At 44.9% G+C, this 23519-nt stretch overlaps 1 protein-coding gene and 1 pseudogene across 8 annotated transcripts in view; both read left to right on the forward strand.

Moving 5' to 3' along the window:
- Window positions 1-11920, forward strand: part of LOC116275307 — a 33370-nt gene extending 21450 nt beyond the window's left edge. For 3 of the 7 annotated variants that reach the window (XR_004184327.1, XR_004184325.1, XR_004184323.1), the window contains exon 3: window positions 3722-4974. Coding sequence is in view for 4 of the 7 variants with exons in the window: in XM_031667212.1 (XP_031523072.1) it covers window positions 4322-4429; window positions 11351-11671 (429 nt within the window). In the remaining 3 variants the exon portion in view is untranslated. Of the gene's footprint in view, window positions 1-3721; window positions 4975-11350 lie in introns of those variants that run through there. The other 4 variants (XM_031667212.1, XM_031667209.1, XM_031667213.1 and 1 more) reach the window with 2 other exon arrangements.
- Window positions 5211-6873, forward strand: LOC103883791 (annotated as a pseudogene). Its single transcript, XR_646142.4, has one exon. The product of XR_646142.4 is annotated as a eukaryotic translation initiation factor 3 subunit E pseudogene (transcript).
- Window positions 11921-23519: the final 11599 nt, after the last annotated feature.

The following is a 23519-nucleotide window of genomic DNA, read 5'->3' on the forward strand; positions in this document are numbered from 1 at the left end:
GATGGTGATACTAACAAATCAACTTTTCATTGATCAACTAAGCACTGAGAGCCACACCTCTTCTATTCTCTAAAAATAATTACAAAGATGAGCTTGCAGAATGTGTTATGACAGAGAGCAATATATACTTTTAAAGAACCAGGGCATGGTGGCTCACGTCTATAATCCCAGCACTTTGGGAGGCCGAGGCAGGAGGATCATTTGAGATCAGGAGTGTGAGACCAGCCTGACGAACATGGTGAAACCCTATCTCTACTAAAAATAGTGAAAATTAGCTGGGCATGGTAGCTTGCACCTGTAATCTCAGTTACTCGGGAGGCCAAGGCAGGAGAATCACTTGAACCTGGGAGGCTCTAGAGGTTCCAGCAAGCCGAGTTCACGCCACTGCACTCCAGCCTGGGCAACAGAGTAAGAGTCTCAAAAAAAAAAAAAAAAAAAAAGAACCAGATATTGGTCTCAGGATTTAATGCCCTGACAAGGATCCTGAAAGATGATGCAATCCTACTACCAGGATGGCTCCCAGAAGCATGGAAAAACCAATGGCCCACACTAAGTGAGGTAGAAATGCCAAAATTGTAGCAAAAGGTAGATGAATGAAAAGGCTCGGAGACGTGAGTATGCTATAGACTATATACTGCAAATAGTTGGAAAATCCACAAGAGGACCCAGAAAATACATTACTTATCAAAGCAATAAGAAATATTCTAGTGAGAATGTCACCAACACCGCTAAGTTCAGTAGGGGCTCTTCTCTGAGAGCCAGTACTTACAGTAGGAGATGCTATGATAAAACTGGTCTCTAATAGCAATTGCGATGATAGCCACTATCCCCCAAAGGCCAGTCAAGGCCACTTGACCCTCAGATGCCAGAAACACAATCATCGTAACAAGTGGCAAGTCAGTTTCACAGAGGGACCTGACTACTAGAGGGTTATGAAATGACTGAGGAAAAATATCTGGGCAGCCAACAAGGGTGCTATTCAATATGTACATCAAAGAAATCAAGGCTAGATGATTAGGCTGGAAGCAGTAGTCTCATGCTCCCTTGCTCAGTTTCCAGACATATGCCAGTTTCCAGATCTGAAACTCAATGACTAAAGGAGAGGACAGATCCCCAGGAGGATGGACCTGGCAATGCTATGGCAGTACATAGTAATGGTTCCCTATTCCTTTCCACAAAGGAAACTACAGTCATTTACTTCAGGTAATATACACTAGGAAAACAGAAATACCTAAACATCATAGACTCTTGAACACAAGATCCCGATTAACAATGATACATGTAGACCAGCATCATCTGCCACTCCTCTTACAGGGAGGACATATGGGGTCAAGTAATAAATGGAGTCCTAAGATCTAGCTCACAGTGGGCCCACTGGGTCCATAACCACCTAGTGATCATTTTCCCAGCTTCCAAATGTATACTTGGAATGGAGATTCTTGGCAGCTGGCACAACCCTAATATCGATTCTACTCCTCTGGGGTGAAAATAGAGTGGAGAAGGGCTGATGAAGCCCTCTGAAATTGCCACCACCTTCTTCCTGATCAAGACCAAATCAAATCCAATATTACATCCCCGGGGGAATGGCAGAAACTAGTGGCACCCTTAAAGACCTAAAGGATAGGGTTAGTTTCATCATATCTCCATTTAATTCACCACTCTGGTGCCTGCAAAAATCAGATGGATCCGAGAAGGTGGCAGTGAACTGCTGCAGACTCAACCAAGTGGTGGCACTAATTGCAGTTGCTGTGCCAGGTGGGGTATTTTTTATTAGAAACTGATGAACACAACCTTAGATATGAGATATGCATTCACTGATCTGGAGAAGTAAGTATTCTCTTCCATCCCTATCAGAAATAGTTTTCTTGGGCCAGACATGGTGGTTCATGCCTGTAATCCCAGCACTTTGGGAGGCAAAGGTGGGTGAATCACTTGAGGTCAGGATTTCAAGACCAGCCTGGGCAACATGGTTAAACCCCATCTCTACTAAAAATACAAACATTAGCTGAGCACAGTGATGCATGCCCATAGTCCCAGCTTCTCAGGAGGCTGAGGCAGGAGAATCACTTGAACCTGGGAGGTGGAGGTTGCAGTGAGCTGAGATCATGCCACTGCACTCCAGCCTGGGCAACAGAGTGAGATTTCATCTTAAAAAAAAAAAAGTTTTCTTTCAGCTGGGTGCAGTGGCACACACCTGTTTTCCTAGCCACTCAGGAGGCAGAGGCAGAGGATCACTTGAAGCCAGGAGTTTAAGGTTGTAGAAGGGTATGATGGCATATGTGAATTAGCCACTGCACACCAGCCTGAACAACATAGTCTATTTAAAGACCCCCATCTCAAAAAAAAAAAGGTAATTACTGACAGGTGGTAGGGGTAGGGAGTGTTTAGATAATAGAAAAGCCTAGCCTAATAACACAGCCTAGTAGATGGTCTTAAAGTTTTCAGCCCCAATTAAACCTGAATAGATTAAAATATCCAATCATTTGTTGCATATCATAGACATACTCAGTAGAAAAGGACATAATCCTTTTTCAACCAAAGACAGACAAATGGATTAGGCATAAGAATAAAATCTAAGTCAGGCACAGTGGCTCATACCTGTAATATCAGTGCTTTGGGAGGCGAGGCGGGCATATCACTTGAGACCAGGAGTTCTAGACTAGCCTGGCCAACATGGCAAAACCCCACCTCTGCTAAAAATACAAAACTTAGCCAGGCATGGTGACATGTGCCTGTAGTCCCAGCTACTCAGGAGGCTGAGGTGGGAGAATCACTTGAAGCCAGGAGGCAGTAGTTGCAGTAAGCGAAGATTGTACCACTGAACTCCAGCCTGGGCGACAGAGTGAGACTCCATCTCAAACAAACAAAAAAAGAATACAATCCGGGCCAGGTATAGTGGCTCCTGTAATCCCAGCACTTTGGGAGGCCAAGGCAGAGGATCACTGGAGGGCAGGAGTTCAAGACCAGCCTGTCCAACATGGCAAAACCTTGTCTCTATTGAAAATAAAAAAATTAGCCAGGCCATCGTGGCTCATGCCTGTAATCCCAGCTACTCCAGAGGCTGAGACATGAGAATCACTTGAAAAAGGAGGCAGAGGTTGCATTGAGCCATGATCATGGCACTGCACTCCAGCCTGGGTGACAGAGCAAGACCCTGTCTCATAACAAACAAAAAAAAAGTAAAAAAGCGTCCAGGCACTGTGACTCACAGCTGTAATTCCAGCACTTTGGGACGCCAAGTGGGACGGATCACGAGGTCAAGAGATGGAGACCATCATGGCCAACATGGTGAAACCCCGTCTCTACTAAAATACAAAAAATTAGCCAGGCATGGTGGTGCATGCCTGTAGTCCCAGCTACTCAGGAGGCTGAGGCAGGGAAATCACTTGAATCCGGGAGGCAGAGGTTGCAGTGAGCCAAGATCATGCCACTGCACTCCAACCTGGCGACAGAGCGAGACTTCATCCAAAAAAAAAAGAAAAGAAAAAAAAATCTAGCCTTCTGTGCTACCTAGAGAGGGGTCCATACAGTGTTGTTCTGGATTCCTGTTGTAACTTAAAGAGAAACTTTCACAATGTCCAGAGCCCTTGATGTCCTCAAATTTCTTGCAGCAGGAACTCACTTAGGTGACACTAACCTTGATTTCCAAATGGAACGATAGTACATCTAAAAATGAAAGTGATGGCATCTATATCATAAACCTTTTTTTTTTTTTTTCCAGCAGGATCCAAAGTCCACAAATATCATAAATCTGAAGAGGACCTGGGAGAAGCTTCTGCTGGCAGCTCATGCCGTTGTTGCCATTGAAAACCCTGCTGATGTGTCATATCCTGCAGGAATACTGGCTAGTGGGCTGTGCTGAAGTTTGCTGCTGCCATTGGAGCCACATGTATTGCTGCTCACTTCACTTCTGGAACCTTTGCTAACCAGATCCAGTCATCTTCTGCTACCCACATCTTCTGGGTGGTTACTGATTCTAGGGCTAACTATCAGCCTCTCTCAGAGGCTTCTTATGGTAACCTACCTACCACTGTTCTACATAACAGATTCTCCTCTGAGCCATGTGGACATTGTCATCCCATGGAACAACAAGGAAACTCAATCACTGAGTCTAATGTAGTGGATGCTGGCCCAGGAAGCTCTGTGCATGTGTTGCACCATCTCCCATGATCATGCCTGATCTCTACTTCTATAGAGATTCTGAAGAGATTGAAAAGGAAGAGTAGGCTGCAGCTGAAAAAGGAGGAATTTCAAAGTGAATGGACTGCTCCAGTGGAAGTTTACTGCTACTCAGTCTGAGGTTGCAGACTGGTTTAAAGGCATGCAGGTGCCCTCTGTGCCTATTCAGCAGTTCCCTACTGAAGATTGGAGCACTCAGCCTACCATGAATGACTGGTCCGCAACTCCCACTGCTCAGACCAGTGAATGGGTAAGAATAACCACTGAGTGGCCTTAAGCTGTTCTTCCACAAGCTCTTAAACAAGATAGAAATAAGGCTGATGGAAATAAACAACAGTTTCCAAGAAAAAAAGGAACAGCTGAAGTGGCAATGTTTAAATAATATCTAGTAGACTTTAACATGAATGTCATTAAGCAGGAAATTATGATCTTTTAAGTTGGAACATGTAATGTTAATCCTTTTGCACCAAAATATCTCTTTAAGTCTAAATTATCCACTTTTTTTTTTTTTTTAATTCTTTGTAGAGATAGAGGTTTCACTTTGTTACCCAGGCTGTTCTTGACTTCCTAACTTCAGGCAATCCTCCTGCCTTGGCCTCCCAGAGTGCTGGGATTACAGGCATGTGCCACTGTGCCTGGTGTACCCAGTTTCTGTTATCAACAGAACACAGTGGTGTATGGTTGCTAAAGAAGAGTCCCAAGATTAGGACCTACATTAAGGTAGATTTTGAAATGTTTAAAATTCTGAGTTTGTTTTATTTTATTTTATTTTATTTTTTTCTTTTGAGACGGAGTCTCGCTGTTCAGGCTGGGAGTGCAGTGGCCTATCTCAGCTCACCGCAAGCTCCCTCCCAGGTTCTCACACCCACATTCTACCACCTCCCAGAGCTGGGCCTTCCACAGGCTCCTCACACTGGCTAGCTTTTTGTATTTTTAGTAGAGACGGTTTCACCACAGCCAGGATGGTCTCATCTCCTGACTCCAGATCCAATCTGCCCCTCGGCCTCCCAAAGTGCTGGGACAGGTTGAGCCACCGCAGACCCGCCTGTTTTATTTTTAATTAATCTTTGGGGACAGGATGGGAGCGGGGTGAGGGTTGAAGAAGTATCTATTGGGTACAATGTTTAATATTTGTGTGATGGGCACACTGGAAGCCCAAAGCTCACTATTAAACAATACATTCATGTAACAAGCCTGCACATGTACCTCCTGAATCTATTTTTAAAAATTTAATTCTTGAGTACAGACTCCCTTTTTTTGGTAAGATGGCGGGGTATGACTTAACTACTTGAATCACGCACCTTTTGGATCAGCATCTAGTCTTTCTGCTCCTTGAGTTTCTCTCTATAAAAGAGATATATAATGAAAAGGAATTATTACAAGGTAAATTGGACCTTCTTAGTGATACCAACATGGTAGGTTTTGCTATGGATGTATACAAAGACCTTTATTGTGATGATATTCCTCATGCTTTGAGAGAGAAAAGAACCACAGTTGTTGCACAACTGAAACAGCTTCAGGCAGAAACAAAACTAATTGTGAAAATGTTTGAAGATCCAGAAACAACAAGGCAAATGCAGTCAACCAGGGATGGTAGGATGCTCTTTGACTGCCTGGTGGACAAGCATGGTTTTAGGCAGGAATATTTACATACACTCTGCAGATACGCAAAATTCCAATATGAATGTGGGAATTACTCAGGAGCAGCAGAATATCTTTATTTTTTCAGAGTGTTGGTTCCAGCAACAGATAGAAATGCTGTAAGTTCACACTGGGGAAAGCTGGCCTCTGAAATCTTACAGCAGAATTGTGATGCAGACATGGAAGACCTTACATGGTTAAAAGAGACCGTAGATAATAGTTCTGTGAGTTCTCCACTCCAGTCTCTTCAGCAGAGAGCATGGCTCGTTCACTGGTCTCGTTTTTTCTTCAATCACCCCAAAGGTGTGATATTATTGATCTCTTCCTTTACCAATCACAGTATCTTAATGCAATTCAGATAATGTGTCCACACATTCTTCACTATTTGACTACAGCAGTCATAACAAACAAGGATGTTCAAAAACACTGGCAGGTGCTAAAAGATCTAGTTAAAGTTACTCAACAGGAGTCTTACACATATAAAGACCCAATTACAGAATCTGTTGAATGCTTATATGTTAACTTTGATGGGGAAGAAGCTGAGAGAATGTGAATCAGTGCTTGTGAATGACTTCTTCTTGGTGGCTTGTCTTAAGAATTTCCCGTTCTAAAACTTTAAATTTCACAAGAACGAAGATTTTGCTGTCTTGTTTCCTGCTATGTCCCCAGCGTAAACAGCATAAAGAAGTGCCATAAGATAGAAATTGTTGTTTTCTATTCACCAGTATATTCACAGCACCTAGAACAGCATCTGCTTTAGACTTACTAGATGAAGACTTAACAAGAACAGCACTTCTGCACATGTTAAGCACTTGATACATATTTGTGGAATAATTTCTACCATAACTAGCAGATACTTCCTAATTTGATGTGTAGCATCCCGTATTAACAAGACTTGTGAATGGAGTGGACATCTATTTATTCTTTGTTATATGCCAAATGTATTTATATTAATCATAACTCTTAATATTCCTTTGAAACTAAATAATTATTTCCACAGCTCTTAAAATAGAATTTAGGAGCCGGGCACAGTGGCTCAAGCCTGTAATCCCAGCACTTTGGGAGGCCGAGACGGGTGGATCACAAGGTCAGGAGATCGAGACCATCCTGGCTAACACAGTGAAACCCCGTCTCTACTAAAAAATACAAAAAACTAGCCGGGCGTGGTGGCCGACGCCTGTAGTCCCAGCTACTCGGGAGGCTGAGGCAGGAGAATGGTGTAAACCGGGAGGCAGACCTTGCAGTGAACTGAGATCCGGCCACTGCACTCCAGCCTGGGCGACAGAGCGAGACTCTGTCTCAAAAATAAAATAAAATAAAATAAAATTTAGGAACCTAGCAACATGCCACTCATCCATTAACAGTGATAAATGTATCTAATTTTATAAACTTTTCATTAAAGTAACTGGTATAGTTTGGATACGTGTACCTGCCCAAATCTCAAGATTCTGGCTTCTACTGAAGAAACATGAGGAAAAGATTTTTTAAAAACTATAAAAGAAAGATGAAATGATAAAACTGTTATATAAAGGGTGACTTACATTTTAGAAACAATATATTGAGTATAAATTTTGAAAAATTGGAATAAAATTGACTATGATTCAAAAACAATTTAATTCACAAAAAAATTGTAATCCTTTTGAGCTAATTGTAGATTCACATGCAGTTGTAAGAAGTTACAAAGAGGCTAGGTGCAGTGGCTGACGCCTGTGATCCCAGCACTTTGGGAGGCTGAGGCAGGCAGATCTCTTGAGGCCAGGAGTTTGAGACTAGCCTGGCCAACATGGCAAAACCCCATCTCTACAAATTAGCAGAGCATGGTGGCATACACCTGTAGTTACAGCTACTTGGGAGGCTGAGGCATGAGAATCACTTGACCTGGGATTATAAATGTAATCCCAGCCATAGGCTGGGCGCAGTGGCTCACGCCTGTAATACCAGCACTTTGGGAGGCCAGGTGGGTGGGACTACTCCGTCAAGGAGTTCAAGGGCGCCAAAGGTCCCGCCTGTAATCCCAGCACTTTGGGAGGCCGAAGGGCGGATCACGCAGGTCAGGAGACGAGACCATCCTGGCTAACATGGTGAAAACCCCGCTCACTAAAAATACAAAAATCTAGCCGGGCGGGTGGCGGCCTGTAGTCCCAGCTACCGAGGCTGAGGCAGGAATGGCCTCGCTGAACCTGGGAGGCGGAGCTTGCAGAGCCGAGATCAGCGCCACTGCACTCCAGCCTGGGTGGTGCACCAGACTCCGGCCTCAAAAAAAAAAAAAAGATTCAAGACCAGCCTACAATATGTGAAACCCGGGTCTCTCTACAAAACACAAAAATTAGACGGGCATGATGGTGCACGCTCTGTAATCCCAGCTAAGAGGCTGCTGAGGCAGGAGAATCGGGAATGAACCCAGGAGGCAGAGGTCAGTGCGCCATTGCACTCCAGCCTGGGCAACAGAGCGAGACTCCACCTCAAAAAAACAAAAACAAAAACAAACAAAAAAATAGGCATTTGGGAAGTCAAGGCAGGATTGCTTGAGACCAACCAGAAGTTCAAGGTTGCCTGGGCAATAGAGCAAGACTGTCTCAAAACAAAACAAAAAATCAGCATCTTTATAATGCATTCTTAGAACACAGTATAAATTAGTAATCCCTCACTCTTCTGCCCACTTTTACTTTAACATACTACATTTATGGATCTATTGTCTCTTTCCCTGTTCTAAAACTTGAGGCCAAGAGTTCGAGACCAGCCTGGGCAACATGGCAAAACCCTGTCTCCTCTAAAAATATAAAAATTAGCCAGGTATAATGGCACATATCTGTAGTCCCTGCTACTCAAGAGGCTGAGGCAGGAGAATCACTTGAACCTAGGAGGCAGAGGTTGCAGTGAGCCGAGATCACGCCACTGCACTGTGGTCTGGGTGACAGAGTGAGACTCCGTCAAAGAAAAAAAAAATTAAACACACACATACACAAATCTAATGTATCAGATATCCTTAAATGCTTCTAACACTGAAAATGAGACAAATATCACAAATTAGAATGATTATCACGTTATACATAAGTGGGTTACAAAAACTGATTTTATTATGCACGTATACTTTTTGATTTACATTTGGATTCAAACTTTTTTTGTTATACACTCCTGGCGTATGTAACATTCAAATAGTTCTCTTTCTAGCACTATGATAATCTCATCAGATCCCAACAGTTGGGGAGGAGGACTTAATTTCAGACTATCCAGTTTGCAAATCCATATCCCATATGCCTTTACAAATTATTTTGAATAGGTAAAATGCATTACACAAACACTATACAGTGAAGTCTCTTTCAACCTCAAATAATCTCAGTTAATTATATCTTCTCAAAGCTATTCTATGCAAACACAAAGACATACATATATGTTTTTGGTTTTGTTTTTGTTTTGAGACAGAGTCTCACTCTGTCACCTAGGCTAGAGTGCGGTGGTGCGATCTCAGCTTACTGCAACCTCTGCCTCCTGAGTTCAAGCAATTCTCCTGCCTCAACCTCCCAAGTAGCTGAGATTACAGGCATGTGCTACCATGCCTGACTAAATTTTGTATTTTTAGTAGAGACGAGGTTTTGCCACATTGGCAAGACTGGTGTCAAACCCCTGACCTCAGGTGATAGGCCCACCTCGGCCTCCCAAAGTGCTAGGATTACAGTCATGGGCCATCACTACCAGCCTACTATATATATTTTTAACATTGTACACAATACACACAGTTTGCACCTTTTTTCTTCATTTAATAATGTATCTTGAGGATCGTTCCATTTGGGCACTTACTTCATCTAAGTACAAATTATTTTTTCTCCCACTAAAATATAGATTTCATAGTGATGAGCACTTATCTTTTCACTGCTTTTTATTTTTAAATGTGTTTTTCTGTTTTTTCATGAATATTTAGTTTATATGCTATCTTTTGCCTTTGTCAGTAATGCTATTGCAATCTACATCCTTGTACATGTCAATTCTTACAAGCAGGAGTATAAATACAGGATGAAATTCCAAACACAGATTTGCTCTGTCAAGGGGTATGCACCTTTCCAGTTGATAAGGTATTGCCAAATGTCTTCCCATTGAGGTTGAACCAATTTATATACTCACTAACCTTGTTGCTAACATTATAACACGAGAAACATTAAAATTGATTTTTGAACAAAATTAATGGGTACGCTCTTAAGTGTTCTTTCTTTTTAAAAAATCATTATTGGAAAATGCAAGCAAGAATACATGGCAAGCAGAGCCCATGCAATGGCCAGAATTCCTACAGCAGAAATGACTTTAACATTTGTTTATAAAGATTTTCTCCAAGTGATTTGTTGAAATAACTTGAGTCTTCAAGGTTTAATTTTCCAAATGTTGGCTCAAGCCTGCACTGAAATTCTGGCCTACAGTATCCTAGCAAAAATCCCCCTTTGCAAGATGCTGAGGTATATTGGCGAAACCATGGATCACATGACTCCAGGAGTTTGAGACCAGCCTGGCCAACATGGTGAAATCCTGTCTCTACTAAAAATACTAAAATTAGCCGGGCATGGTGGGGCACGTCTGTAATCCCAGCTACTCAGGAGGCTGAGGCAGAAGGATCCTTGAACCTGGGAGGCAGAGGTTGCAGTGAAGGCAACAGAAGGAGGCTTTGTCTAAAAAAAAAAAAAAAGAGAGAGAGTCAAGGCAGGCATTCCTAGGGACCAGATAGAACCCAACTGGAGAGGAAGATGACGCATTCAACATGCTGTGGAGAAGGGAGAGTGGGTTTTACCCATGATCATGTGGAATAAATGCAAGGACAGGCCCAAGTTTCCCACATGAAGCATTTCTCAATCCCATTGTCCTTGGAAAGAGTTCATCCCGTTACTGGGATCTTCCAATATAGACTAAGCTGTTGCCCTGGAAGAACTCTGTACTTTGCTTTTTTTTTGAGACAGAGTCTCGCTCTGTCACCCAGGCTGGAGTGCAGTGGTGCCATCTTGGCTCACTGCAACCTTCGCCTCCCGGGTTCAAGCGATTCTTCCGCCTCAGCCTTCCAAGCAGCTGGGATTACAGGCACCCGCCACTACACTCGACTAATTTTTGTATTTTTAGTACAGACGGGGTTTCACCATGTCCGTCAGGATCACCTGACCTCAGGTGATCCACCTGCCTCCGCCTTGCAAAGTGCTGGGATTACAGGCGTGAGCCACCACGCCCGGCCTGCAAACTTTCAAGATGTTATTAGAGACAGGATTCCTCTCTGTCACCCAGTCTGGAGTGCAGTGGTACAATCGTAGCTCACTGCAGCCTCCAACTGTTGAGCTCAAGCCATCCTCCCGCCTCAGCCTCTCAAGTGGCTAGGATTATATGGAGGAGCCACAGCCTGGTAAATTTCTAAGTAAACATATACTATTACACTCCTTACGAGGAGGAAGAGGGGGAGGGTGGGATGTTGAAGAGAGAGGATGCAACTTGTGGAGAGTAAGTGAATGAAGGGGAAATTCCGGCAAGGAATTGCCGACTTGAGGCTAACTTCACCTTTCAGGGTCCAGGAGGCTGGTCTCAGACCTATTGGGAGTCCCTCTTCAATAGTGAGAAAAACGGCAAGAAATGGGAGCACGCAGAAACCTCCAAGACTAGAGCCACCGGATGCCACGGACAGCACGCAGCTGGACCAGCAGGAGGGAGGGCCTTCCTGGGTCCAGAGCCCGCTTGGGAGATAGTTGGAGATTTTCTTTCAGAAGAATCCCTGGCGGAGTCTGACCGGTTCTTTCGCGCACAGCCCCTAGGGTGGGCACAGCAGCCGCCCGTGCTGAAGGGACTGACGCCTCAGACCAGCAGCCCAGTTAAACGCGCTGTTCTGTGAGCAGCTGTGTTGGGGAGAGCGTGGTTCACATTCTTTTCCAACCGAGCCGCTGACTGCGGAGCTGGGAGGGTGAAGGGGTGACCTGCCCCTCCACACCTGTGGACGTTTCTCGTTAGGTGGAACGAGAGACTTGAGAAAAGACATGAGACACAGCGACCAAGTACAGAGAAAGAAACAGTGGGCCCAGGGGACCGGCGCTCAGCGGACAGAGGACCCGCGCCGCACTGGTCTCTGAGTTCCCTCAGTATTTATGATCATTATCTTTACCATCTTGGAAAAAGGGAAGTGGCAGGACAATAGGATCATAGTAGGGAGAAGGTCAGCAGAAAGACATATGAATAAAGATCTCTGTTATATGAATAAGTTTAAGGAAAAGTTCTGTGCCTTGATATGCATATGCAAACATCTCCTTAAACCTTTTTAGTGCCTAAAGAGCAGCATTGCCGCTAGCAAGTCCTACCTTCCGCCCTAAGGCGGTTTTCTCCTATCTCAGTAAATAGAACACACAATCAGGTTTTAGTCCACTGCCCAGGGACAGGCAGGAGACAGATGCCTTTCTCTCAACTGCCCAGAGGCCTTCTTTCCTCTATATCCTCTTACACTAATCCTCCTCAGCACAGACCCTTCATGGGTGTCAGACTGGGGGACGATCAAGTCTTTCCCTTCCCAGGAGGCCATATTTCAGACTATCACATGGGGAGAAACCTTGGACAATACCTAGGTTTCCTAGGCAGAGGTCCCTGCGACCTTCTGCAGTGTATGTGTTCCTGGGTACTTGAGATTAAGAGAATGATGATGACTTTTAACAAGCATGCTGCCTTCAGGCACTTGCTTAACAAAGCACATCCTGCACAGTCCCAAATCCATTAAACCTTGAGTCACTACAGCAGGTCTCTCCCAAGGATGGGGTTGGGGGTAGGGTTACAGATTAACAGCATCTCAAATACAGAACAAAATGGAGTCTCTTATGTCCACTTCTTTCTATATAGACACAGTAACAGTCTGATCTCTCTTTTCCCCACAGGAGGGGGTGTGACAGAACCCAGTCATCCAAGGTCCCCCATCCCTCACCAACTGGGACCTCGGGCTGCTCCTAGGCTGCGCTGGGTGGGTCAAGGAGTCGCCCCTCTGGGCCGCGACCCTCCCCCACGCCCTGCACAGGGGCCCTGTGTGGCCGCCGGAGCCTCCTAAAAGCGAGGAAGGATGCAGGGGCAGAGGGCGCTTGGGTTTGCAAGCCCAGCTCAGACTCCCTGCCAGGACCCCTGGTCCCGACCCTCTGGGTCCTACGGGAGGTGACAAGGATCCTGCCAACCTGGCCTGAATGGCCCAGTTTGACACAGTTCAGGTTTTCAATGCATGAGAACGTGGTGTGGTCTAGGTGCATGGATGAGAGGAGGGGACTCTGCTGGGGTAAGTGGGGGCGGGGTAAGGAGGAGATTCTTCTCCTGGGCTGACAAGAATGCAGGGACAAAGAACACAGGGGTAGCTGAGTGAGCATGTGAGGCCCTAGGCTGGTTCCCCACCTTCTCAGGATCAGAGCCACTTACTTCCTGGTACTCTCTGCAGTCTCCCGGCGTTAAATAGCATCCCTTTGCTGGAGTCTCTGGATTCACATCCATAATCTCAGCCTCCCCTCCTCATCCCCTCATGCTTACCATGAACTACTAACCTTGAAGGACACCACCAGAGCCCTGACCTCCGACCCACACACCTGCTACATGGAAGGTGTTCTCCACATCAGTTCAAGGCAATGTCACCCTTCAGGATGTTCAGGCTCTAAACCTTGGAGTCCTCCTCCAGATTTCTCTCTCCTTCCTTCTCCTTTTGTCTCCTTTGCACTTGCGGTTCTCTTTTCCTTCGTAGCCTTTGTAGCTCATTCCCCCTTCCACTTTCCACACCACCTTCTGGTCTGTTAATTAAATATTACCTGGTTTCCACTGATACCTTCCCTGGGTTCCCAATTTAAAATTACAATATCATCCCCCTCTGCTTTTTTCTCCAAATTATATCCTCACCCAACCAATTATGTATTATTCTCATTAATCTTGCTTAATTAATTAGCAGACATTATTAATGCCTGTTTCCCCAATCACCATCACTAGATTATGAACTTCTAAGGACTCCTTCCTTCCACCACTGTTGTACCCGCTTCAGCTAGAACCTGCTGGGCACATACGTGTTCCATAAATATTTGTTGAATGAAAGACTAGGCACAACTTAGGATTCACTCCCCCATGTGGCATCCATAAGCTCTGTATGCAGGTAAAATGTCAGTGGGTTGACTAAATATTGGAAGTGGAAAAAAATTCACGTCTTTGGTTTGCAGTTGTCTAGGACCTTTAGGCCAATGGAAACCCAGGTTTCCTTAGAATCAAGCCAGTGCCCCCAGACTTGCCACTTTACCATGCGTGTCTCACTGCTCCTCAGCATGGGTCACACATATCCAATGAATTCAAACAAAATCTTGAGATGACACAAACCTTGCCCTTCATTCCCCAGTTCTATCATACTCTACACAGAGTTTTGAACAGGCATTTTACAATCAACAATATATTCTTTACAATTTTCTTGGTTAGTATACATAACTCTACCTCATTGTTAAAAATTGCCTGTCTTTATATCCATTAAATGAGACTTGCATATGCTCCAATTTTTCACTAATGATTTTGAGAGCATTCCGGGACACAGGTGTCTGGACCTTTCATAAGTAAACAGAATTCCTAGCAATGGAATTGTGTCTACAGTGTGGAAACACCATATAATATACCATCCTGGGTATTGTAAAAGTGAACCAACATTCTGTTAAATTTAGAGCAAGTTATAAAAACTATATGATACTTAATTCTGTGCTACATGTATAATGGTTTCTTGGAATTAAAAAAATTTTTTTTTTCTTAGAAACAGTGTCTCACTCTCTTGCCCGGTCTGGAGTGCAGTGGCACAATCACAGATCACTGCAGCCTCAACCTCCTGGGCTCAAGTGATACTCCCACCTGACCTCCCAAGTAGCTGGGACTACAGGCATGTGCCACCATCTCCAGCTAACTTTTTTTTTTTAAGAGACAGGGACCTCACTATGTTGCCCAGGTTAGTCTTGAACTCCAGGGCTCCAAGCAATCCAGCCTCAGCCTCCCAAAGTGCTGGCACTACAGGCACGAGCCACTGCACCCCGTCTGCTGGTATATATAATGTACATTTTAAGAACTCTGTATAGATTCATTTATGTATATGTTTAGAAAAAAATTCTGGAATGGGCTGGGCACAGTGGCTCACGTCTGTAATCCCAGCACTTTGGGAGGCCAAGGTGGGTGGATCACAAGGTCAGGAGTTCGAGACCATCTTGACCAAGTACTGGTGAAACCCCATCTCTACTAAAAAATACAAAAATTAGCCGAGTGTGGTGGTGCACACCTGTAATCCCAGCTACTTGGGAGGCTGGGGCAGAAGAATCACTTGAAGCTGGGAGGCAGAGGTTGCAATGAGCCAAGATTGTGCCATTGCACTCCAGCCTGGACAACAAAGCAAGACTCTGTCTCAAAAAAAAAAAAAAAAGAAAAAGAAAGAAAGAAAAGAATTCTGGAATTAATCAAAATACAGTCACGCATCATTTAACAGGGATTCATTCCAAAAAATGCACTGTTAGGAGATTTCATAGTTGTGCAAACATTGTAGAGTGTACTTACACAAACCTAGATTGTATAGCCTACTATACACCCAAGCTATATGGTAAAAGCTTATTATCCCTAGGCTACAAACCTGTATGGCATATTATTCTACTGAATCCCGTGGGCAACTGTAATACAATGGGTAGTACTGTACTTTTTAAAGGACTGGCAGTGCAATAGGTTTGTTTACACAAGCATCATGCCAAACACTTCATGTGTTGTGCTGTCACCATTCTGACAGTTACGATGCCACTAGGTTATAGGAATTTTTCAGTTCTATTATAGTCTGATGGGACCACTATTGTATATGAGGCTCATCATTGACTGAAATGTCATTATGTTTTATATATATATATAAACACATATATATATATATGAGATACTATTCAGCCTAAAAAGATGGAAATCTGGCCGGACACGGTGGCTCACACCTGTAATCCCAGCGCTTTGGGAAGCCGAGTTGGGCCGATCACATGAGGTCAGGAGTTTGAGACCAGCCTGGTCAACATAGTGAAACCAGGTCTCCACTAAAAATACAAAAATCAGCTGGGTGTGATGGCGCACGCCTGTAATTCCAGCTACTCTGGAGCCTGAAGCACAAGAATTGCTTGAACCCAAGAGGCAGAAGTTGCAGTGGGTCAACATCGTGCCACTGCACTCCAGCCTGGGCAACAGAGTGAGACTCTGCCTCAAAAAAAATAAAAATAAAAAGATGGAAATCCTGTTATTTTCAATGACATGGATAAACTTGGAAGATATTAGGTTAAGTGAAATAAACCAGGCACAGAAAGAAAAATATCTCATGCTCTCACCTATATGTGGAATGTATAGAAGTTGAACTCATAAGAGAATAAAATGGTGGTTACAAGAGATTTGGGGGTGGGGGGTTTCAGGAGCCGTTAGTGAAGAAACAACAGCTATTCCATGATAAATTTATCCATTTATCCATTGATAAATGTAGAAGGAATGAGAGAGAGAGAAAATCACCACCTGACCACAGTAATCATTGCCTCAGGCAAAATTTATCCCGATGCTAAAATTCGTGGGTGATGGTTTAAGCAGAAACAAGATATTTGCATAGTCTGAAGTATCTCCTCCACAATATTTAGTAATACAAATGAAAGAACCATGAGCTTTCAGTAAAGAACACAAGCAAGTGATTTCCTAGCCAAGTGATCAAAATTAACATCACCTGTCCTGAAATACGATGCACTGAGACGGGCACATGATCACATCATTTTGTAGCGTCCTTCTCAATAATGTGTAGCTTCAGTCTAATCCTGAGAAAACATCAGACAGACCCAAACTGAGATGCATTCTTTTTTTTTTTTTTTTTTTTGAGATGGAGTCTGGCTCTGTTGCCCAGGCTGGAGTGCAGTGGCGGGATCTCTGCTCACTGCAAGCTCCGCCTCCAGGTTCACGCCATTCTCCTGCCTCAGCCTCCCAAGTAGCTGGGACTACGGGCGCCCGCCACCATGCCCGGCTAATTTTTTGTATTTTTAGTAGAGATGGGGTTTCACCGTGTTAGCCAGGATAGTCTTGAACTCCTGACCTCGTGATCCGCCCGCCTCGGCCTCCCAAAGTGCTGGGATTACAGGCGTGAACCACTGCGCCCGGCCAAGATGCATTCCAGAAAATAACTGGCATTCTTCAGAAGTGTCAAGGTCATGAAAGACAGGATAGACTAAGAAACTGTGCGAGATGAGACAAGACCAAGGAGATAGGACAACTAAACATGATGTGAGATTCTGAATTGTATCCTAGAGCAGAAAAACTAAATTCATGAAAAAAATGGTGGAATGCAAATAATTTCTTAGTTTTGAAAATTATTCTATGGGCCTGGCACGGTGGCTCATGCCTGTAATCCCAAAACTTTGGGAGGCCAAGGTGGGTGGATCACCTGAGGTCAAGAGCTAGAAACCAGCCTGGCCCCTTCTCTACTAAAAGTACGAAACTTAGCCAGGCGTGGTGGCAGGCGCCTGTAATCCCAGCTGCTCGGGAGCCTGACACATGAGAATCACTTGAACCCAGGAGGCGGAGGTTGCAGTGAGCCAAGATCACGCCACCACACACCAGCCTAGGCGATAGAGCAATACTCTGTCTCAAAAAAAAAGGAAAAAAAATTGTCCTATGGTTATGTAAGATGCTAACATAAGTAGAAGCTGGGTAACGGGTATATTGAAAACTATGATTTTTGAAATTATTTTGAAAGTCTAAAATTATCTCAAAATTAAAAATGAAAAAAGTAAAGGTACAATGTATAAAATATCCTGTCACACATTAAAATACCTACATATACATGTAAAATATGCATATATCACATAAAATTTATTTGGGTAGAGCTGGTAGACTGAGAGCCATGAATGGGAGAGGATTTTCATGTTTTATTTTTATAAATATATGTAATATATTTATAAAAGGGTCTCACTATGTTGCCCAGGCTCGTCTTGAACTCCTGGGCTCCAGGGATCTCTCCCACCTTGGTCTCACAAAGTACTAGGATGACAGGCCTGAGCCACTGCACCAGCCACTTTTGTTCACACACCCTTTTATATCTATATCACATACCCTGAACTTGCTACAATGACATATATTATGTATTTTAGAACAAAATTTAAGTAAAATCAAAGAAAAGGTTGGCAACATAATGACTAGATTGCTAGACTTAGCCTAATAATTGGCTCAGGTTTCACAGAACTGGGCTGTGAAACAAGGTCCAGCTTCCTTTCTGTATCTATCAGTCACCAACATGGCTGGTCTGGGATGCTTTTTCTTTGGGGGTCTTAGAAAACTACTAAAACCCAAAGAAGGTATCAAGATATTTCCTGGTAATATTTTTGCAATTCTGGGAACATATATAACAAATTGCATCCCACTTCAGTATTAAAATAAGTATAGAGGCCAGACGCAGTGCCTCACACTTGTAATCCAAGCACTTTGGGAGGCCGAGGTGGGCGTATCACCTGAGGTAAGGAGTTCAAGACCAGCCTGGCCAATATGGTGAAACCTCATCTCTACTAAAAATACAAAAATTAGCTGGGCATGGTGGCAGACTCCTGTAATCTCAGCTTCTCAGGAGGCTGAGGCACGAAAATCACTTGAACCTGGGAAGCAGAGGTTGCAGTGAGTCAAGATTGTGCTACTGCACTCCAGTCTGCCTGAGTGACAGAGCAAGATTCCATCTCAAAAATATATATATAATATAAAATAAAATAAGTATAGAGATAATAAAGAAACAAATTTGAAGTCATAGAATCCGCATTTCTTGAACTGGTTTCAATGAAACCGTTATCTATTTTGTATTCATTACAATAACAAGGAGACAACAGAGCATACGAGCCAAGATTCAAATCTCAACTTTTACATTCACTGGTTGAGTGACTTTAGATAAGTTTCTTAGTTTCTCTGTGTCTGAATTTCAAGGCAGTAATCAGAGAACCAATCTCATGGGCTTCTTTGAATATTGAAGAAGAGCACACATGCAAAACAGAAAGGACCTGGCACTTCAGCAAGCCCTCAAAGGTTAACAAATACATTTTTAAGATATTCTAGCTACTTTTAAAAGTTTTTAGCATTTAAGAGAATATAATATATTGGATTTTTGATTTAATTATTTATATTTTTTCAGACATAGTCTCACTCTGTCACCCAGGCTGGAGTGCAGTGGCATGATCTTGGCTCACTGCAACCTCCACCTCCCGGGTTCAAGTGATTCTCCTGCCTCAGCCTCCCAAGTAGCTGGGATTACAGGAGCCCACCACCACATCCGGCTAATTTTTGTATTTTTAGTAGAGATGGGGTTTACCATGTTGGCCAGGATGGTCTTGGACTCCTGACCTCAAGTGATCAGACTGCCTTAGCCTCCCAAAGTGCTGGAATTACAGGCGTGAGCCACCACACCCAGCCAATTTAATTTTTGTGTGTGTACGTGTGTCTGTGTGTGTGTGTGTCTGTGTGACGGAGTCTCAGTGTTGTTGCCCAGGTTGGAGTGCAATAGCACGATCTTGGCTCACTGCAACCTCTCTGCCTCCCAGGTTCAAGCAATTCTCCTGCCTCAGCCTCCCAAGTAGCTGGGATTACAGACGCCCACCACCACACCTGGCTAATTTTTTTGTATTTTTAGCGGAGACGGGGTTTCACCGTGTTGGCCAGGCTGGTCTCAAACTCCACCTGACCTCAGGTGATCCGCCCACCTCAGCCTCCCAAAGTGCTGGGATGACAAGCATGAGCCACCGCACCCAGCCAATTTAATTAAAATTTACATGTTTCATTCAATATATCCTATTATTATTATTATTATTACTACTACTATTATTATTATTTTGAGATGGAGTCTCACTCTGTTGCCCAGGCTGGAGTGCTATGGCATGGTCTCAGCTCACTACAACTTCCGCCTCCTGGGTTCAAGAGATTCTCCTGCCTCAGCCTCCCAAATAGCTGAGATTACAAGCATGCACCTGCCACCACGCCCGGCTAATTTTTTGTATTTTTAGTAGAGATGGGGTTTCACCATGTTGGCCAAGCTGGTCTGGAACTCCTGACCTCGTGATCCACTTGCCTCGGCCTCCCAAAGCACTGAGATTATAGGTGTGAGCCACCGTGCCCGGCCTCTGATTATTTTTAAATTGAGCAAATTATATTTTTAAGTCTGTAACTTTTGGGTTATTAGTTATGAAAGCAGGTACATATGCACTTAGTGTTTTTATTGCAGAAATGTTAATTAGTATTGATAGATGAAGTAATCAGGGATCAAACAAGGTAGAAACGAGTATTCTTTCTCTTCAACCAGAATGAATCTTTCCATATAGCTCCCTGAATCCTCACCCTTCCTGCCTCCTGCTCCTACTTATGCTCCTCGTTCTACCAGAAGCTGCTCCCCTCCACCAGAGCTCTAAATCACAACCCTTCTGCTTTCACTGGGGCTTGGAGGCTGCTACTTCTAGACTCTCCCTCCCAGTGCATCAACCCTGTCCTCCCTCACCCTACACCCTGAGTAATAAGCTCCCTCTTCCCCCAGCCTCTCTGTTTCCAGCTATTTCTTTGTTCCCCATCTCAACAAAAATTGTCCAGGTTTTCCCATCCAGGAGCATCAGTTCTGCTTTCTAAAAACATCCACTAAACATATTCCACAGGCATCCCATTTAAATTTTTCAACTCACTCCAACCTGGTTTCTAAGAATCTCACTCCTGCAACTGAACTGCTTGTGCTAAAGCTAGCAGTGAGCCCTGTGGTTCACAAACCAAGGAGCTATTTTTTGCCCTCATCTGTCTGGACTGCTGGACAGAATTCCCCATAATAGATAATACCCTCCTTGTAGCTTGGGGTGAGGGTTGGTGCCCAGGGTGGTGGGGGTGTGAGTTGAAGACTCCTTTAGAAAATTTTCACTTAGCCGGGCGCAGTGGCTCACGCCTGTAATCCCAGCACTCTGGGAAGCCGAAGCGGGCGGATCACGAGGTCAAGAGATTGAGACTATCCCGGCCAACATGGTAAAACCCCGTCTCTACTAAAAAAACAAAAAATCAGCAGGGCGTGGTGGCGCACCCCTGTAAGTCCCAGCTACTTGGGAGGCTGAGGCAGGAGGTAGAGGTTGCAGTGAGTTGAGATTGCGCCACTGCACTCCAACCTGGGTGACAGAGCGAGACTTCATTTCAAAAAAAAAAAAAAAGCAAGAAAGAAAAGAAAATTTTCACTTGAACCCCCAAACACTGTGAGAAGACACAATTACCTTTTGAAAATGTTTTTCCTTTTACCTTGTAAAGAACACTGATCAACACTACACTAACGTAAATTGTTTATTATATAACCATTAGAATGGCCGGGCAAGGTGGCTCATGCCTGTAATCCCAGCACTTTGGGAGGCCGAGGCGGGTGGATCATGAGGTCAGGAGTTCAAGACCAGCCTGGCCAAGATGGTGAAACCCCGTCTCTATTAAAAATACAAAAATTAGCAGAGAGCGATGCCGGGCGCGATGCCGGGTGCCTGTAATCCCAGCTATTCGGGCGGATGAGGCAGAGAATTGCTTGAACCCGGTAGGCGGAGGCTGCAATGAGCCGAGATCGGGTCACTGCACTCCAGTCTGGCAACAGAGCAAGACTCCCTCAAAATAAATAAATAAATAAATAAATAAATAAATAAATAAAACCATTAGAGCATTATTTAAAAGCTGGAGTTTGCGGTTACTTAAACCATTACAGATTTAAGAACACTTGCCCACACACATCCATTTCCCTGTCCCCGTCTTTCATAGCACAAACAGAACTGGGGTCTCGGCCTCTTGATCCCCAGGCCAGCAGGCTTTCCACAAGCAATGCCATCCCTGCCTGAGATTCCCTCAGGCCCCAGCCTTAAACGGAATGCCCAGAGGCCCACGAAGAACTGTGCAACCACCTGGCTCCTGCTCTGGCTAAAAAAGAGAGCAGCTGATCAGGTGCATGCCTTGTGGAGCTGACCCTAGAGCTGTGATTTTCAACAGCATGCATCCACATCACCTGGAGGTCTTCTTAAAACAAGAGTTTCTGTGCCTCACCCCCAGAGTTTCTGATTCTGTGGATGTGGGGTGGGTGACAGAGTTTTGTTGTTTGTTTGTTTGTTTTTGAGACAGAGTCTTGCTCTGTCGCCCAGGCTGGAGTGCAATAATGGAGCAATCTCTGCTCACTGCAACCTCCACCTCCTGGGCTCAAGCGATTCTCCTGCCTCAGCCTCCCAAGTAGCTCAGCTAATTTTTTTTTTTTTTTTTTTGAGACGGAGTCTGACTCTGTCACCCAGGCTGGGGAGCAGTGGCGGATCTCGGCTCACTGCAACCTCCACCTCCCAGGATCAAGCGATTCTCCTGCCTCCGCCTCCCTAGTAGCTGGGATTAAAGGCGCGCGCACCACGCTAATTTTTGTATTTTTAGTAGAGACGGGTTTCACCATGTTGGCCAGGCTGGTCTCAAACTCCTGATCTCAAGTGATCCGCCCGCCTCGGCCTCCGAAAGTGCTGGGATTACAGGCGTGAGCCAACGCGCCTGGCAGTTTGTGTTTTTAAGGAGTTCTCAGGTGATACTGATTCTGCTGATCGCGGGACTCCGCTTTGAGATCAGCTCTCCTAGAATATCTAAGCCACGGGGCAGACCCGCAAAAGAGATTTAGTGGAAGATGGTCCCCTAGAGGAGCTGCCCTGGGATTCCCGGGACTTCTAAACCTACAGTTCACAAATGTCCTAGATTTTCAGCCTTTCGTTGCTTCTAGCCACAATCTTCCTTTCCAACCACATCTTGCTCTTTCTACTCACAAACCAGGAGGCACACCCAGGGTTTTTTTTAACTTGGTGATTTGCAGAACTGTCCTAGGCCTTCAGACTAAGGAGCTGGAGTGATTCTGAAAGATCCCTTTCCTGGCACCTGGGTGAAGGAAGCTTTCCCTACCAGGGCCCCTGAAGACACTCACCTCGATTTCTGCGGATCCGAAGCTGGAAAGACACTGTGCCGATCAGGTGCATCGCAAGGGTCTGGAGAAAGGGCCATCCATAAATGAAGATCAGGACTCCGCATTCTGAGACCGTTCCAATCACAAATAAAACTCGGAACAGCCTCTGGAAGGCCGACAGCATTTCGCGATTCTCGCCTAGGAAAGGAAGGGCGCGCTAAGGCACGAGTAGTACAGCTCCTCCCGGCACCGCAGGGCCCGCCCGCGGGAAGGGACCAGACGCCACCGGAGAAGCGAGGTTTAGGACGCGAGGGAAAGGGCCACTTCGGGTCGGGGTCAACCCAGACTGGACCAATGCACAGTCTAGGTGGATTAACACAGTCTAGGTGCCCACCGCGAGAGGTGGGCACGGGACCACATGCGGCTGGCAAGACCTCCCAGGGCTCAAGCTCCGGGCTCGGTCACCAAACAACGGCGATAACATCCACGACTCGACGTAAACCATCTTTGGGCCCTGAGCATTTTCCAATAACCGACTGCAACTCAGGACGTGACCAAACGACAAGAAGCGGCGGAGAGGACCCAGAGAACGGAGCAGCCTCCCGCAGCCCGCCTCCAGGAAAGCCCGAGGCACTGGAGCAGAAGGGTCTCGGCTCTGCGACCTAATTACACCTCCTATTTACACCGCCCTACCCGCCTCTTCCGCGGCTCGTTCCTCCGACCCGCACCCGAAGGTGCTGTCCCGCCCACGGACTCGCTCGCCCTCCGTTTCTTC

Source organism: Papio anubis, chromosome 6 (assembly GCF_008728515.1).
Source record: "Papio anubis isolate 15944 chromosome 6, Panubis1.0, whole genome shotgun sequence".
Taxonomy (NCBI): Eukaryota; Metazoa; Chordata; class Mammalia; order Primates; family Cercopithecidae; genus Papio; species Papio anubis.